Source organism: Balearica regulorum, chromosome 8 (genome assembly GCF_011004875.1).
Source record: "Balearica regulorum gibbericeps isolate bBalReg1 chromosome 8, bBalReg1.pri, whole genome shotgun sequence".
Classification (NCBI taxonomy): domain Eukaryota; kingdom Metazoa; phylum Chordata; class Aves; order Gruiformes; family Gruidae; genus Balearica; species Balearica regulorum.
In genome coordinates this window covers 29,802,191-29,818,677 of record NC_046191.1, presented here as the reverse complement: position 1 = coordinate 29,818,677, position 16,487 = coordinate 29,802,191, and the positions used below count along the sequence as shown (strand labels likewise).

Below are 16,487 nucleotides of genomic sequence, written 5' to 3'. Positions count from 1 at the left end.
TTGGTCTGTGGGGTGGGGGGTCCTGGGGGACAGTGCTCCCCAGAGCGCTGTGCTGGGGGAGTGGGGTTGCTCACCCCATTGCCACCCCCAAGCAGCCTGTTTGGGGGGTGGTGGTAGTGGTGGTGGTGTCTGTCTGTCTGGGCTGAGGCTCTCTGCTGCCTGCTTTCCCATGGCCCAGCCGCTCTAACAGCCACCTCCTGACGGTGCTGGGGGGGCCCTGCGCAGGCAGGCTGGGGGGGGACAGGGGGCTCAGCCACCTGCGGTACTCCTCTAAGAGCAGAACCCCTCTTCCCTGCTCCAGTAAGCAGCGCGGTGGGCTGGCGGGGGAGCGCAGGGTGACGGGGCTGCAAGTATCCGTCACTAATCACAGAGGGGTCTGCGCTCCTGCTGCTGGTTTGGGGGTTTTCTTTTTTCCAGCCCCGGAAGGGGAAGCTTGTGCCGTGGCACCGCAGCAAGCCTCTCCGGCAGGCGCAAGGGGAGGAGGCACAGCAGCCGCAGCTGCCCTCTGCCTGCAGCATCCCCTACGTCTGGGCAACAGCTGCTCGCAGCACAGAGGGGACCCCAGAAACTGCAGCTGCCCCCGATGCCTTAAAAGCCAGGAGCTCTTCCTGCCACCCAGCGTCGGGAGAAACCCCCCCCCGCCGCTTGTCCCCGAGCAAGGGTCACTGTGAGAATGACCGGTGATTTGTGCTGCGCCACGCTGGGCAGCAGCAATACATTTATTTAGTGTTAAAGGGAGGGGCATCACCAACAACAGAAAAAGCAAACATACACGGGAAAAGGGACCAAAGACAGTTTTGGTGGCTTGCGGTGATGCCAGCAGCTGGGCCGCCCGCCGGCAGTACGCCGGAATAACGAAGGAGCGATCCCGCACAGAGCGTCAGGGATCATTCCTGGAGGATGCACACAACCATGCCGAAAATAACGCGGGGATCGGAGGTGTGCAAATACCAGCCAAGGGCGAGCCCTGGTCGGACTCGCGCTCCCAGGAACCTGCTCCTGGAGAGGTATTAAGCCCAAGGAGCCGCGCAGACACCGCGATAGCCAGCCTCGGAAAGGAGACACCACGTATTTTTTTGTAGCATAACCAAAAGAAACAAGGCGCTCTGCAAGGATAAAGAACTACTGCTGAAATAATTAGTGCGGGTTGGCACTAAGGGCACGTGTGCGTTAACGACAAGAGCGCCTGTCCAAGTGTGGCAGGGCAGCTCAGCCTCCCCCCCCCCCCAAATCTGGCACCCGGCTGCAGAAGGCACGATGCCGCCGGCTGTCAGAGCCCGGCGCCTGTGGGGGGGAGGGATGGCGGGGGTCACACAGCTGCTTGAAGGGAGCCACAAACCCGGTGGGGAGGAGTGTTCAGTCTGGGCTAAGCATCCCGGAGGTAAAGTCGTCTGGTGGTGAGCTTCCCACTTGGGGAGGATGATTTTTGGGGGTGATTTGCCATTTCAGCAGAAGTCTTCACATCAGCACCAATTAACTTCCTCCCCCGGCCCCATCTGAGACCCAGATGGGAGGCGTAAGCCAGCCTGTCCCGACTCTTTTGGTGTTTGCAACTTAAAATACGGGAGCAGGCTTCAGCAAGAACTCGTTTCTGCTTTCCTGGAGAGTCACCCCGTATCCTGCAATCGGTGTTTGCGGCACGAACCCCCGCCGTCTGCGTTTTCTCCCCGGTGATACTGCCAGGGTGAGCTTTCTTCACCACGTTTTGGTATCGATCGCCTGGCTAACTCCTAATTCACTGTACGAGGGAGACAACTAGGCTATCCGACGCTGCTGAGACAAACTCGAGTGATGAACAACTCCAAGGTAACAAAAGGACTGAGAAGTAATACAGAAATGTGACTTAGCTTTGAATCTCCTGCCTTTTGGTTGCTTACAACGGAGGTGTCCAAAAAACAGCCGTTGGGAAAAAATTAAGACATCCTATTTACAAGTTCATATGCACTTAAAATACATAATTAGGCCCAATCCCTCTGATAATGCGTGTCGTGCACCTGCAGAGAGAATGTGGCCTGAATGGTCATCAAAAAAATCTTTAAAGTTTTTTTTTTTCCTTAAAAAAAATAAGTTATTTTAGACCTGACAAATCACTTGCCAATGGGAAGCAGCTGTTAAACAGAAGCAGTTACTCAGTTATACAAGGGCAAAGAAAGCGTCAGTCAATGAGCTTTAGAGGCTTGTATAACGAAGGAGGCGATTTTAAAAGCTTTAAGAAACTCACTCTCTGGCTAACGGTCATTTGCCAGCTTTCAGCGCCCATAAACCCGAGTTTAAAGCTCTGGGGTTCCTAACCGCGCCCGGCTGGCCGACGGCAGGGTGGTACGCCCAAGGGGTGGTGGGTGCGAACGCCCTGCCGCAGACTCGTGGCGGTGAGGCGGCGGCACGCAGCCGGCCAGCGGGAGGAAGGCAGCGTGGGGCAGGGGGAGTCAGACACCCCTCCCTCGCCATGAGTGTGCAGCGTTTCACACCGCTGCTCCTCCTGGTAATGCTTTTGGCTGGCGATGTGGTTTGTAATGCTCACTGAATTAATTAATTCCTCTCCTCCCACCCCCCAGTCCCATCCTCCCCAGGGCTCACTGCTCTGTGTCCACATCCCAACCGCAGGTGGCTCGGGACCGCTGCAACCGGCTCCTACCTGCACGGGGTGGAAGTGCGGGGCTCAAATCCCCCTCTGGCTGCCTAGTCCAGACCTGGAGCCCAGGTCTACCGGGGAAAGAGGCAGCTCCAGTCCTTCACACCCCCTCCCCAGGGCCAGGTGAGACGCCGGCAGAGCCAAACTGCGGTCCTCGGAAGAGAATGGTGAGAGCTGGGTGTGGGTTTTCTTGCTGGGGATCTCTGTGGGCGGACGGAAACGGCGAGAGTTTCGTTTCCCTGTGCTACAGGGGCGAGGGGGCGGGGAGGGGGCGTCCGAGGAAGTTCAGTCCATCACAGGACGAAAAACAGGATGAGCACCACCAGCAAGATGACGAAGAGGACAATAATTGCACACCACTGCCGTCGATCTGGAAGAAAAAGGAGGTGTCAGTCTTCCTGCTTTAACAGAGAAGGAAAATTGGAGAGAGCTTTTCTTCACTGCACTGCTAGGAGCCCAATTTAGGCTTAAAGAAGCCATAAAAAGCCAAAGCAGCAGCTCCTTTGGCAGCATGCCCCACTTCAGTCCACAAAGCAACAGCACTTCTCCTCCAGGATACATCTGTTTTTGGGGACAGCTGTGGGAATTTTGAGGCTTCTCCCCAGCCAAGTTCAAACAGATTAGATAAACTGGTTCAAAAGCAATCGGGAGGAACAAGCAGAAAGCTGTGTGCTGCCGTTCATTCGTGGAATAACCCGTTTGCTAGAGAAACGAGAAGGGGGCCTGGTGAAAGCTGCCCAAAAGAGCTCTACCAGGAAGAGCACGTGGCAGGAATGAGGTTTCCCCTGGATGTCTTTACCCCTTGCTGGCCCCGTGCATGCTCTGCAGAAGCTCAACGCTGCGCAGCTTCTGAGAGCTGCTATCTGTCTGTGGCCATGCTTGCGATGGCAGTGAGAAAGCCCCTGCGAGGCGATAGTGCAGCAGTGGGGACAGGGCTGCTGGCACCCCAAAACCTCTGGGCACAGCAGCTACCCCAGGAAGAGCCCTCCTGGTCGGCCCCAGCCCGGGTGATGCCAGGGACAGCAGAAATGCTCATTCATGACTATCAGAAGCACCCTGCAATGATCAAAGTGTTTTTCCCACAGGAAAGGGGAGATACGCAAGGTTTGCCGGTGGTCGTGCTGCCCGCTTGGTGACCCAAAAAGTGCACACTCAGCACTCCAAACGGCCATATTTCCATAACCTCATAAATCCCCTCGCCAGCATAATCCTGCAGAGCAGGAACACTTCTCCTGACTCAAGCTGCACGAGCACCCACGGGAGAGGGGTTAACGGAGGAGGAGACCGCTGGGCGCACCGCCAGCGCTCAGAGAGGCAAGCTGGCGGTGGGGGACTTCCCGGCAGGCATGCCGGGCTTCCTGTTTGCTCTGCCCGCGGCGCCCCGCCAGCCCACCGGCTTCAGGCACAGCCTTATAAGGACTTTTCTCATGGGCTCAGCCTCCCCCCCCCCGCCCCCGCCCAAAAATTGCCTCTTTCCTCCACCAGCTGAGAGATATATCTGACCGACAACAGGCCTGCGGACCGGCAGGCGCCAGCAACCCCAGGGCAGGTGGGATTTGAGAAGGGGCTTGCCACAGGCGAGTGTTTTGTGCGGGGGAATCCATGCACGGGTGGCGAGTGTTTTATGGCACCTTGAAAGCTTTTACTCCGCAGGCAACCTGGGGAACTGCAGCAGAGCCGGAGGCTGCAGAGCTTCGCCTCCTACCTACCATCTAGAGGGGGATTTTCCCACTGCAGCAGTAGCAGCATAAATAAAAAAGCATCCGTAACTAAAACAAAGGCAAAGGACAGGCTGCAGAGCAGTGTCTGGGCAGGAGCAGCTGCAGGGCTTGGAAGTCTTCCCCCTCTTTCAAGCAAGGAGAGCTGCTCCCTCCCCTCTGCTCAGGTCTGGGATGGCTGTCAGTGGGTGGGAGCACACAGCATCCCAGCCCCAAGATCCAAGGGCTTGTCTCTCCCTTTCCAGACCTGGATCCCACTTCCCAGGACCTACCGCTCGTCATGTGAGACACTTTGGCGAGCTTCTTCATGACGTTATCAAGCCGTGACTGAGTGCTGTCTAACTCGTGGGAGAAGTCGTCCAGCATCCTGGGGACAGAGAAGCAAGGCACTTGTCAGCAAGTGGCATGTCCCTTCGGGATTTCTCAGCACACTCATGCACGCTAATCAAAACAGTGATGTGATTGGTGTATCACACCTTGGCAGAGAAAATGAACATGGCCTGATCTCCTGAAAGCACCCACGGAGGGGAAGAAACCTGCTGAAGCAGCAGCTCTGCTTTAGTGGAAAGTGGGAAGTCATTTGGGACTCCTGTCAGACTGATCCCCCCCTACGTGTTCGTGGCTGAGCTCTACCTACCCTGCAAGGTGAGGAGTGGGGGTTTCCCTCCTTTTAAGAGGACATATCTAGGTGCCAGCTTGCACTTTAATCTCTTTTTTTTTTTGTTCAGGGCTTGCAGCTGAAGCTTAAATGTTGTTCCAGGCATGTATCAAGCAGGAATAAGATTTGCAATTGCTTTTAAGGTGCTTTTTAAGCTCTGCATGGAAGTTACCCCTCTACTTCCTCCACACAGCGACTGTAATGGATCTGAAAGCCTTCCTGAAGCCGTGCTTTGTCAGTGCCAAGAGCCCATTTGAAGAGAAACAAGTACATCCAGAATCAAGGTACCAATCCAATTGTCTCCAGCCAGTGGGACTTTGAAGCCTAACATGTTTCAAAGGACAGCTAGAGGTCTAGGGCACTTGTTAAACCTTCACTGAGTAGGGAAAGAGTTGTAAAAAAAAAAAAAAAACAAACCCAAAACAAAACCAACTCATTGCAGTAGTCATCTGCTACTGTCTAGCAAGCACTCATGGCTTCTTACATGATGATCTAGAAACGGACACACCACGCTAATCTCCTTCTGTGAGAGCAGAAGAATCTCACGCTGCAAGACTTTCATACAGGAGGCGGGTTTAAAGATCCTCCTTTCCATCAAAGAAGACATCACTTCACGAGGGACACAGCTCTCCAGCCTTTATCGGCCAAGGAGGGTTTTTAGGCATGAACCCTTCAAGTCTCTCTGGAAGTGTTAGCTGTTAGCCTGCATAACTGGAAACTTTAGGCACTTGTTTGCAAAGGACAAGCACTGGGAAGGAAATCTAATTTATATGTAAATGGGTGGATGCAAATTACTTTGTGAGCTACCCTTTAACCCTTTGCGTGGGTGAGGGATATTTTTAGCTTTAACTGTGAATAGTAGCTCTGTGTTGTGTGTTTCAGAGCAGCAAGGCAGAGCTGAGAGGTCTTGGGTCAAGCAGTTATCCAGGGGCAGCACAAAACCTCGTGGACGGGAAAGCACTCAGTATCCCCATTACACAGCACCTCCCTCCCACATCTGCTCAGTACTGCTGGCTGCCTGAAGCCAAGGAGCTAACTGTGTGCCTCGGGGGGAGCGCATAAAAAGGAGAGAGAAGGGAAGGTAAACTGGCAGCTAAGCTGCAGGCTTTCAAACAAATGAGAGTGCGGTTGGATACTCGCAGGCTGCAGTAAGAAATGCTTTCCACTGCCTAAAATCAAAGGCCGGCTAGCAGAGGCTGCCTGAGGGACTAGTAAATTCAAAGCCCTAACAGAGGAAGAGATATGTGTGCGAGGACCTCCAGCTGTGTTGCAGCCAGCCCCATACCGGGTTTTCGGCGCCACGTCTCACACTTACACTGCTTGCTCCTCCAGCTCCCCGCCAATGCGCTGGGACATGTTCTTCAGCACCCCGATGCTGCCAGAGACCAGCTCCAACTGCTCATCTTGCTGCTCCACAATCAACTGGGGCCAAAGAGAAGGGAAATGGGCAATTACGGGTCTGCTGCCTCCCGCAGCTGGGTCAGAGCCAGCCGATCCGGTGGACAGACACTTGCTGCTTGGTCAACATCACCTGCAGGGCCTGGGCACAGACCTAAGCCACCAGGAATGAGGACCGTGTTCCTAAAAAACGCTGGAGAAGTGACAGCCGCAGGAAAGCCTCCCTGGCATGGCATCCCTGGGGGACAGCAGGCTGCAGTCTCTCCCGTATTCCTTGCAAATCCAGCCTCAGCTCAGTCGTGCCCCCTCCCTTCCCTGCTGCGCCCATCGCTAAGGCAACTCTTGAAAGCCACAAGGGCCTGTCATCAAAACCTCCACAAGGCCCCCTGCCCGCAGCAGGTATGGCAGCGGGCACCAGGGTGCCACCCTGATGCTGTGCCTGGGAAATGCAACCTGGAACATGCTGCAGCTAACAAGGGGTTAAGGCAAGTAAAAGGCTGTTGCAGCTTCAACAGCTAAAAATAGCAAGCCTGGCTCTGAATGTGCCAAAGGAATAGGTCTGCTGATGTTTTAAGTCATTTTCAGGGCACAGTCACGCTAAGGATTAGATTTACCCTAGTTACCTACTTCTGAATCTATTTATCTTCCTAGAGTCACTAGGTAAAACTCATCTGAAAGCCAGGGCGATGTCACGGGTCAGGAGCTTTAGCAGTTTGCCACCTCCAAGAAGCTGCCTGTTTAAAGGCCCCTGTTTGGGTGGGCTGCTGCACGGGGGTCTGCGCGCTGCTCGGGAACTTCTCCAGACAGACTCCCCTGGCAGCGGGGAAGCACCTCGCCAGGGGTTCTCGCAAGAACCTTGTGCGGGCTTTCTCACGAGTCTCATGTTGACAAAGGCAGGAAAAGGAAGCGGGCACGTGCTCCTGCTCCTAGCCTGTTCTGATGAAGATGCACACAAACAACAGCAAACAACAGCTCATTTTTTAACCAGAGGAAGCTGTGTAAGAGAAATGGGCTCTCTTCTCTTTGCAACGTTTCTAGTCTTCCAAGGATTTCAGCAATCCTTATAGTATTAAAGCTTAGCATGCTAGAGCTTTCAGATCATGTTTGCCTTCTGTACAGAGCAGAAGACCCAAGCCTCAAGGGTTAAAATCTCAGCTCCAAGATGCATCCAAAGCTGTGCTGTACAGGGAACACATGCACAGATATATGCTGCAAGCGAAGAGAAGGGCTCCTGAATCCAGATAAGCAAAGGACTGGATTTTTTGGGGGCTTTCACAGCCCATACCTTATCTCCCCAGGACCCATTTAGCAAGCAAAGCTATTTAGTCGGCATGGCGCCAGCTGCCTTACCTGTTGTTGAGCTTGCTGCTCCTCAATGAAGTGTGAATTTGCTAATTGCAGCTCCCGGTCCAGGCGGCTGTATTTGTCAGGTCCAGAGCTCCAACTCTGACTCCCGCTTTCTCCCAGGAGCGCCTAAACAGATGCAGAGAGCCCTTAGCAACACCCTTGTGTCTGCTCACAGCTTGTCTACAGGGTGCAGTGGGAAGGTGGATGAGGCAATATTCCAGTACACATGCATACAGCATCCTTTTCCTCCTGCTCCACTGCTACTCAGAGCACTGCTATGAACTAAACCAACACAATGCCAAAATGCCAGCCTGGGAAGTCTCTGCAGCCTGAAATTGCAGATACACCTCTGGAGTATGACCAACAGACGGTGTAAGCAGGTGGTCTGCACAGCACAAAAGTCTGCTCAAGAGGCAGCACTGCATGCTAGGACATGTAGGCTGGGAAGTATCCGGATATATTGCATTAACAGATGTATAGCTCAAACTGAACACTGTGCTACTAACGACAGGGGCTTAAGAGGGTCTGGATAAGGCACTTAACCAGCTGAGCTGACAGTAAAATAGTGCAATATATAACTACAGGAGTGTTGTATGCTCGTGTTCTTTGATCCAGGCTACCTGTCCCTCTGGCATGCCATTCAGTTGCCAGCATCCAAGATTACATTTGCTACCTGCTCTACAACCTGGAGGGAGGAGCTTGTGCAAAGGCAGCAGAGAGGTGGCTTTCCAGCTGAGTAAATCTGGTCCCTGGAAGGGGTGTAAGATGAGGGACAGATGCTGGAGAATGAACATGGCCCACAGGTGAGGAGCTGCACCCTGCAGTGCTACGAATGGGTTAGGGAGCTCTGCCCACCAGCGTGGAGGAAAGACTGACTCCTAATAAGACCCTCTTGCAGCTTCTGGTCGTGGGCAGGAGGGGACGACTGAGTATTTGTGAGGAGCAGCAAGATAATGACCAGGCTGCTCTGGCAGGCTGAAAACAAGATGGTCTCTACGGCTCACCTACACTACAAGGTTCAAGGAGGGGTGAGGAAAGCCGACGGATCGACCGTGCAGGAAGCCCGCAGGACATCTGGCTTTGTCTGCCCCCAGACACTGAGCAAGCTCCTGGTTCTCTCCAGTTCATGGCAAGCGCAGCCACAGCTTATTTAATGTGGTGTGCTAGTTTTGCTGCAGATGCAATAGGAAGGCCTCTGCTTGCCAGCCTGAGCCTGTGAGGGTCAGGTCGCCACTAGCCAGCCTCTCCAACAGAGGCATGCTGGAAAAGCTGCTGCAGCCCAGCACGAGCCTCGTGGTCTGGAAGGAAGGCGAGAGGCTGGGGAAGGGAGAGGAAGACGGCAAGGGGAAGTCAGTTTTCCTGACCAGATGTCGCCGCGTGAGCTGGGCCATATGGTCTCCCGCAGCTAGCAGGAACTTTGTGCAAAAAAAAAAAAAAAAAGCAGCAGCAAAACGCAGAGACGGCTAGAGACTTGTTTGAGCAAGGGTGTAAGGGACTTTGCTTCTTCAAGTGTTTGCCAAGCACATCCATTAACTTCGTAACAAGCTCAGGAATGAGCTCTGTGCTTCTCAGTAGCCTGTTGCAGTTGGTCATTCTTGCCACAAGTGGTAAGACTGATGCAGCCAGATAAGTTAATTGCACAAAGTGCACACCAACTTTTACTGAGGCAGCTCTGGAAGTCAGCTTTGAGATCTCCTTACAGCATCCCCGTCAGCTGGGGAGAAGCACAAGCTTCTATTCAGTCTATTTCTATCCCTTAGATTACAAGCGCAGACAACCTGAGACTCCTTGAGCTTCTTCCATCTTCTTACATGGCTAACTATTACAAGAGGCAGCTCTGTGAAAGGATATTGCAGCATCTTGGCTCCTAAATACAGCAGAGCACAGGATTACATTCACTGACATGGATTCTGAGTCTGTTCCCCCTGAAGAGGAGGAGGGAGATTCCCCTTTCTGTGGGATGATGCAACACAGACAGTTGTACACAACCAGATCTGAAGAGACAGATGGCGAGTGCTGACTTACTGCTTTGAGAGAAAGGCTTGGAAGAGGGTGGCAGCAACGTGCCTGCGAGAACCAGCTCTTTCAGGTCAGCAAAACAGACAGAGTTCAAACAGACAGCTTCGCTGCAGTATGCAAGCTCCTTCCCAGAACAAAGGTTTTTAAGGGGATGAACTACAGACAGGATATATATTGTGATTACAACTCTTACACAGTTTTGATCAACGCTATACGCTCTACCTTATGATGTGGGGCTGCGGAATAAGTGAAAATGGAAGTTTCACCTAACACATACCTTAAGACAGCAGCTACTAGAGCTGATAAATCCTCCTTGCTCCTTAAAGTACCAAACAGCCACTGCATTCACTTAACTTGCCTGTTTCTGGTTCTCACCTGTCTGTTTTTTCTTTCAGCCAGTGCTTGCATGGAGGAGTTTGACATCTGATCCTTCATTTCCTGTTTGTTCAACAAAAGAAGAAGTATGTGAGCATTGGACTTGAGGTGACAGGCAGTTTCAGGGTGCTACAGGGCTGTCTATACCCAGCAAGGCTTTTTCAGGGGGAGTGAGGGAAGGGAGATTTTCTTTGAAAATGTGCAGTTTTGAAGAGTCTGAAAGGATGTTGTAGAAAGCTTCATTGCAGTTCATCCTTCTACTAATAACTAGAATCAATGGCAATGGGATATTTTAAAAATATCCCTTATTTACTACTCATTTTGCTCCACTACAGCCAGAAACACTTTGATTTGTATAATATTAAACTAACATTCCCATTGATAGACTGTAAGGAAGAGTCATGTCCTTCAAGGTCTTGGAAGCCTGTAACCCCCTGCACTTTATTCCCAGTTGCATCTGGTTTTATATTGCATAGGATGAGATAGATTTCCTGTCCTGTGGCCATCCTCTCTGACTGTGCCGACATTTGCTCTTTTATCAATTAAGTTTTGCTGTCGAGTTTCTGTAGAAGATTGCTAGCCATGGAGGGCTCCCCATCACAACACAATCTAGTTTTTATAGGGTAGATTAGCAAGCAGTCGATACAATCTAGCAGAGGCTGATGCACCAGCACGCTTCAGGTGTCACCAGAACATTTAGAGATGTGCAATACATCACCTAAGAGCACCAGATTCGACTCTTTTACTTCTCACTGGCTAACACACACACTGCTGTGCATCACAAATTCCTAGTCAGCTGCATAATGCCACTAACGAATTTCATTTAACGATAAGAGACGCTGCTCCAAAACCCATTAGCCAGCAGTTTTCAGCCAGGAAGAGAGGACCACAGAGCGGGCTTGTCTGATCCTGCCCGTTTGGGAGTGGACTATACCGAGGGCAAGGTGTAGTCCGTGCCTGTCACCCCGGGCGAGCGTGGTTTCAGCATCATTTTTTAGGCAGCAAGCCTTAGGAACTGCATCCAGACCACAGGACTGCAGGTAGGGTAACAAGCTTGCTGCCAGCCACAGCAATGCATTTCGTGAAGCAGGAACATCAGAGTCACGAGGGGCAGCAGAAATTAAGCTATGCTCAGTGAAGCTATTAATAGGGAGAAAACTTCCTAACTAGCAGCTTGTTACCAGGCAGTGAAGCTTTTGGGAAGATGTTTATTCTCTATTTATTACCACCAAGTTGTTAAAATTATCCTTTTGCTTCTTAAGTGTGAGCTTAAACTTAAAAAAAAAAAAAATCTTCCCTGCGTTAAAAATAAATCTAGTGGTTGTTTGGATTATTTTGTAGCGGTAGGAAGTTGAAGTCACCATGTCAATAATGCTGGGCTTTAACCATCTGTCAGTGTTCAAAGTGGTGTCTGTTTTTGAAATCTAGCGCTAGAAAAGCACAGGACAGTCGCGATTTCCTTCAACTCCGAAGGGAGGCTCTAGCCTCCCAAGCGTTGCAGTGGGGTCTTTTACTCTTCCTCCCCAGTTACTACAGGTTCCCAGGCTCGCTGTTGCAAAAGAGGTGAGAAGACATAAAGGGGCAGCAGCAGCAAACGAGGGTGTGCCACAGGCCACCTGCACCCCTGCAGCCCCAAACCCATCTGGGCAGCCCCAGGAGGGAGCACAGGGGGAAGAGGAGGAAGCAGGTAGCAGGTTTATTCTCTGCTCTCTAGTTCAGCACAGAAATGGTAGTTCAGCATGGAAATGGCCACAAGCTTCCCTTTTTTTTAACCACCTAATCGCTCCCCCTGCCTTCCCCACGCTCCCACCCCGAGCCCACGTTCCTTACCCTGACCACCTGCCGCGTGCTCGTGATGAAGGCTTTCCTGATACCCAGCTCCGTCGCATCGAGGTTGAATTTCCGTGGGTTTGCCTCAACAATGCGTAGGGAGCGAGTCAAGGAGTGGTTAGCGGTTTTGGGTACACACACAGACACACAAACCCCGAGAGTGCCTCAGCAGGGCTCTACCAAGTGGCCATTACGCTGTGACTTTTCCCAAAATTTGCTGAGTAAAGTACAAAACGCTGGAGGAAAAAAACAGTGCAGTACACACAACAGCGTGAGGATTCTCTCTTGCCTTTTTTTTTTTTTTTGTTCTCCGATGCTGCGCAGTACTTCCAGGAGTGTTCAGATAAACACAAGGGAAAAGGAGTATTTCTGGAAGCCAGCCTAAAGTAGGACTGACTACACAGAAATCCAAATTCATACAACACAATAGGCTTTGCAGAACAAAGCATCTTAGAATATACCTTGTCAAAAGGAAAACAAAGAGGCAAAAGGAAAATCCTTTTGCTGAACACATTTGCCTCAATTTCTCATTTGCAGTTTGAGAAAAGCCGATGTAAATGCAAAATTCAATCCCAAATAGTCCTGTTTTCTGCAAAAAGTAACAAGTACCAGTACTTGGCTATTTAGTACAGCTAAGGAACCGGATGCCCCTACCTCCAAAGAACTACAGAAAGGATATTAATCGTTTCATCCAAGTCTTCCAGGTCCCACTCGATGCTCCGTAGGTTATTCCTGAGCTCATTAGTGGTCCAGTCGATTTCTTCTCTTGTGGCGATGGAGGGATCTTGCAGGAGCTCTGTCCACCTCTGGAAGAGCCCCTGGGCGGTGTTCACAGCTTTCTGCACCTCCCTGCAGCCGGGGTGGTTAAAGAGGAGCAAAGGGATTACCATCAGTTGCTCTGCAGCAGTCACGGCAGGACAGCCCCATGTCCAGCTCAGCAGGGGAGCACAGCTTTCTCCCAAACATTTCTCCTTCAACAAATTTTTAGTTTATTTTGTAAAATAAGGATCTGCCCTACCTGCTGGACAATCCTGTCTCTTGTTGCAGCATGAAGTGCTGAGCGACAACAAGTTCCAAGTCAGCTGTTAACGAAGGGACCTATTTCTTTAGGGGAGGTTTCTGCTGAGTGTCACACAGGCAGGGCGGAGTGTCTGAACAAGGCTGCTCTCTGGCAATTAATGCTTTGCATTCCTCTCACCAGCTTTCCTCTAAAGACTCTTGACTACCTAGGTAAGATACCCCAAGGGCACACAGAAGTACAGGAACTGTCCCCACAATACAACCAGGCAGACTGTTGAGTCCAGCCTCTACTATGCTGGCTTAGGGAACATAAGTCTTTTCTGCTGCTCTAAGCTTTTTGGAGACGAGTGCATTCACAACACGGGAAGGCAGGCTTTGCTGACAGCACTGAATGCTGCTTTGATGGTTTGGGGCAAGCGGGTCTCCAAGTTTGGGCCACAGTCCATCAGTGTGGCTATGTATTTACAAACTCTGAGGTCCTGAGCTGTGAACCGCTCCCGCAAGTTCACGGGCAGCCAGGACGAGGGACGCAGACGAGACCGGATGTTGCTGGTGCGAAAGCATGAGCCCAAGAGCTTGCACACAGCATTCACGTAAGATGCAGGTGTTTATCCCCAGTGAAGGAAAGCAGGTTATCGGTGGGGGAAGCCCAGGACAGTTGAACTGAGCCCACACTCTGCAGGCGTGCCAAGACTGCAGCTCTTTTTTTCTTATATCACGGCCTGAAGTACTCAACTTTGCTAAGCTGCAGTCTCTCGGCACCCTGATGCATGTCCCTCCTTGCACGCCTACAACTCCGAGTCTGCCACATCTAGTGCCCTAGAGTCAGCAGCCCGTGCTGAGGATCTGGCAAGCTTTGTTCTCTGTGCTACTTGCTAGTAGAAGTTTTGGGTTGTTTTGTTGGTTTTTTTAATCTAAGCATACTTTGGGAAATACCCACAAGCAGGAATTTAAAGCAGAGCTGGATGTCCTCCGATGGGAGGAGTTAAAAACACCAGGAAAGCAAGCTAAATGCAACGCTGGTGGCTCCACCACTACCAGCCCCTTCCACCCTGACCTGCTGGGTAATAATTAACGCTGGGAGTGGCAGCACATCCCTTCTCCGCTCCCTGCATGGCACGGGAACCTCTCCGGAAAGTTTGACAGGACGTTTGGTTCCCCACCCACGGCAACCTGTATTTTTTTCCCCTTAGCACCAGTTCAGCCTGGCAGAGTGATTCCGTTTCCCTGGCTGCACCAGCATCCCCTCTCACAGGGCTTCCCCCACCGCTCCCCTACGAGCACCTCCGCTACTCCTGAGTGCTGTTTCACTGCCATGCGGGGAAGGCGACCGGCCTGCAGCTGATGCTGGTGGTTTTTAGAGACTAAGGTGCTTTCACTGTATTAATTACAATTTGCCTTTCTTCCTGCCTCGACCACCTTTGGCTTGTGTTCGCCTTTGTTCAGGCTCGTCTCCGCTTGCTTCCGCTCATGGCCACCGTCCGTGCTGCAGTTTCTTTCCCCGGCTCGGTCCCTGCTCCTCTCCATCCTTCCGCCTGCACGCCACGGCCCTGGCCTCTCGGGGAAGCCACCCACGACCCAGCCAGCCCTGCTACGCCTGCTGCAAGGCGACGCTTCCCAAGCCGCTGCCGCCTCGCTCCGACGGCGGGGACATCCGGGCAGGTTTGTCCCCAAGCTGGGCCAGCCTGCTGGGAGCCGCACCTGCGGCCGAGGCAGCGCTGCACCTCCCGCTTCCCGCCCGCCCCTCTACCCCGGGGATGCGACTAGGCAGCCGGCTCCGGGGGGGTTTCCTTGGCCCGGGAGCGCTTCGTGCGGGGAGGCCCGGCACCTGCCCGGCACAGCGCCTCGCCCCGGGGCCTTCCACGCCCGGCCTTCGACGCCGGGCACCCCAACGGGACCCGGGCTGGGCGCGGGGCCGCTCCAGTCCCGTCCCCCCCCCACCCCGCCATCCACAGGACGGGAAGATGGGGGCGCCATTTTCCCCCTCCCCGGTCGCTTCCAGAGACCCCCGACCGCCGCGCAGCCCCCGGGCCTCCCTCGCTGAGGAAGGCGGCCGTGTCCAGCCCCCGCCCAGCGCCCGAGGACGCCCCCCGGGTCCTTCCCCCCCCCCCCCCCCCCCATCCCCCGGGGTGCCTCCGAGGGGCGCCGCTCACCCCTTCACCACGAAGAAGGGGTCCTCCATCGACGACATGGCGCTGCCGCCGCGCGCGCCCAAGCCGCCGCGCCCCGCCCCCTCCCGTCGCCGCGCTCCGCCCCTTCGCCCCGCCCCTCGCCGTCACGCGCCGCGCGCCTGCGCACAGCGCCGGTTGCGGGGGTGGGGGGAGGCGGGGGGGTGGGGGGCTGGAGTGGCGCCGCACTCGCCGCCTGAGGCGCGAGCTGCCCTGGTGGCCGGCTGAGGGAGCGGGGTCTGCCCGGCTGGGGGGGTGGCGGCGGGTGATCCCCGGCCGCTGCAGGGTGGGGAGCGCCCCCCAGAAGGGAAGCGGGACCGTTTTCCAAGCCCGGGGAAGCTCCGGCTCGCTGGGCAGCCCGGCAGTGCTCGGAGGCACAACGTCTCTGTCGGCCTTTCGCCGCCGCGTTTTCCTGTCAGGGTGTGTGGCGGGAGCGGCTCGGCCAGGCTGCGTTCGCACCCGGTGCGGGAGGAAGGAGAGAGGGTCTGCTCCGCTCCCCGCCCCGAGAACGAACAGGCACCGCTTCTTTCCGCCTCCCTCTGCGGGGCGAGAACAGCCCTCGGCCTCTGGGCCATCCCGGCCTGAGGGCCCCCTGTGCCCTCACTCCCCTCTCCTAAATCTCGGGGCTCTGTAGTAGCTTCTGTCAGCTGCAAGCACAGATAGCCCCGGGCTTACCAAAGCTGGTAAGGAATGGTGCCGGTGCAGCCCTGGGGGGTGTTCCCATATACCCATGGCTGAACTCGCTCCGCGCAGCGCCCTGGCTTGCCCAGGAGTAATCCCCAAATCTTTGCCCTCTTGACTGCGTGTCCCTCCCTGCCCTTTCCGAAGGTGGCTGCAGTCCAGCATCCCTAAGCAAAGGCAGCGCTGGTTCGCAGAGGGAACGGCAGAGATGCTTCCTCAGCATGTGAACTGGGTACCTCGCTTTTGCAATCGCAGCAGCTTGACTCACGGAGTGTGGGGTGGGAAGGCTGTGGCACATGTAAAACCGGTTTCCACAGTTTGCGGGGTGAGAAAGCCTCCTCTCCTTCTGTCCGGCCCCCACGCCTGGGAAGCTGCAGCTTGCTTAGGTGTGGTGCAACAGGCAACAGCTTTAGGGCTTGTGTTTGTCGGCCATTCCTTGCTGGGCCTTGGATGGCTTGTTTCCCACACCGGCAGGTTTCGGGGGGGGGGGGTCCCTGCCAAATGCGCGGGGAATTCTCTCCGGGGAAAAAACAGTCCTGAGAAGACACCGGGCCGGTTACATCTGTCCCCGTCCCCCAAAGACCTTGTACTCCCCAAACCCCCACAATCCTCTTAGTTACTAGCTAGGGATTTCAGAAATC

At 53.9% G+C, this 16,487-nt stretch overlaps 1 protein-coding gene across 2 annotated transcripts; it reads right to left on the bottom strand.

Annotated features, from left to right (window-relative positions):
* Positions 1-681: 681 nt before the first annotated feature.
* On the bottom strand, positions 682-15,255 carry STX6 (syntaxin 6). Of its 2 annotated transcripts, none has more exons than XM_075760392.1 (8): positions 15,151-15,255; positions 12,646-12,826; positions 11,978-12,061; positions 10,148-10,210; positions 7,757-7,879; positions 6,324-6,430; positions 4,623-4,717; positions 682-3,002 (listed from the first exon to the last, which is right to left on the bottom strand). In XM_075760392.1, the coding sequence occupies exons 1-8, from the start codon at positions 15,186-15,188 to the stop codon at positions 2,926-2,928; spliced, it is 768 nt and encodes a 255-aa protein (XP_075616507.1). In that variant the 5' UTR covers positions 15,189-15,255; the 3' UTR covers positions 682-2,925. The 2 variants fall into 2 exon arrangements, with proteins under 2 accessions (XP_075616507.1, XP_075616508.1); XM_075760393.1 differs by having other exon boundaries at positions 11,978-12,072; positions 12,657-12,826.
* Positions 15,256-16,487: the final 1,232 nt, after the last annotated feature.

Coding starts and splice junctions, on each gene's coding strand:
- STX6 (XM_075760392.1), bottom strand. CDS start 15,188: ATGTCGTCGATGGAGGACCCCTTCTTCGTGGTGAAGGG. Junction 12,827..15,150: donor CCCTTCTTCGTGGTGAAGGG/GTGAGCGGCGCC, acceptor CCCCGGCTGCAG/GGAGGTGCAGAAAGCTGTGA. Junction 4,718..6,323: donor GAGCTGGAGGAGCAAGCAGT/GTAAGTGTGAGA, acceptor CTCTGTCCCCAG/GATGCTGGACGACTTCTCCC.